Genomic DNA, 851 nt, shown 5'->3' on the forward strand with positions numbered 1-851 from the left:
GGTCGGCCGCCTCGCCGTCGGCCGCCTGACCGTCAGCCGCCTCGCCGTCGGGCGCCTCGCCGTCGGCCGCCTAGCCGTCGGCCGCCTGGCCGTCGGCCGCCTCGCCGTCGGCCGCCTCGCCGTCGGCCGCCTCGCCGTCGGCATCTCGCCGTCAGCTTTCAGTGTTTCCACGTCACGGTTTGTCGTACCTCCGGTGAGTCACGCGCTAGTTAAACGCATCCCTTGTCTGTGCGATGCATTTCCTTGTTGACGCTGCCCTATGTACGTCATTGTACAATTTTGCAGGGCGTTACGTCTTGTTCGTTAGTTGGTTGTAAAGCGCTGTTGTCTGTTGTGGTTTTTTGTGGTTGTGCCGCATGCGACGTGCTTGTGCAGTCTTCTTTTGTTTGCATGATAAAGCAGATCATGGCCGGACAGCACAGAGCAAGACGTGTTGCACATGGATAGACGAGTTGGGACGGAGGGGGATTTCGGTATGAAATTGTTGTACCTTGGCAAGGTACGGCGTGTAGGGAGTACGGCATGAAGGTCTTTCCCCGTATGTTCACTGCGTGGGTGCCACTTTGTGTCCGTTCGTGATGTAGTGATGTCGTACATTCGTTCGGAGCAAAGTTTCTTCCCAACTGCCCGCGATCCGCCTGTGTGCGTATTAGTACGTTTCTGCATTTTGTGCACAACTGCCCATATCGTTTTGCTGTGCAAAGTCTGTGCTCGTTGCGTCCCCTGCTAGCTGGTTAACAACGTGCCTGTGTGTGTATTTCCCTGCCCACCTCCCGCCCGTTCCCGCCACCGGTCTGAGCGAGCCTGGGCGAGGACTTCCAACAGGACAACACGTATCCGTAGGGTTTCAA

General features: G+C 57.5%; 1 protein-coding gene across 1 annotated transcript in view; it reads left to right on the plus strand.

Moving 5' to 3' along the window:
* VOLCADRAFT_90556 (uncharacterized protein) overlaps positions 1-851 on the plus strand; it is a gene marked incomplete at both ends in the record, with an annotated part of 2,058 nt that overhangs the window by 392 nt on the left and 815 nt on the right. Inside the window, one exon of the mRNA XM_002950033.1 lies at positions 75-193. Coding sequence (XP_002950079.1) covers positions 75-193 — 119 coding nt within the window. The remainder of the gene's footprint in view (positions 1-74; positions 194-851) is intronic.

Source organism: Volvox carteri, assembly GCF_000143455.1.
Source record: "Volvox carteri f. nagariensis unplaced genomic scaffold VOLCAscaffold_17, whole genome shotgun sequence".
NCBI lineage: Eukaryota > Viridiplantae > Chlorophyta > Chlorophyceae > Chlamydomonadales > Volvocaceae > Volvox > Volvox carteri.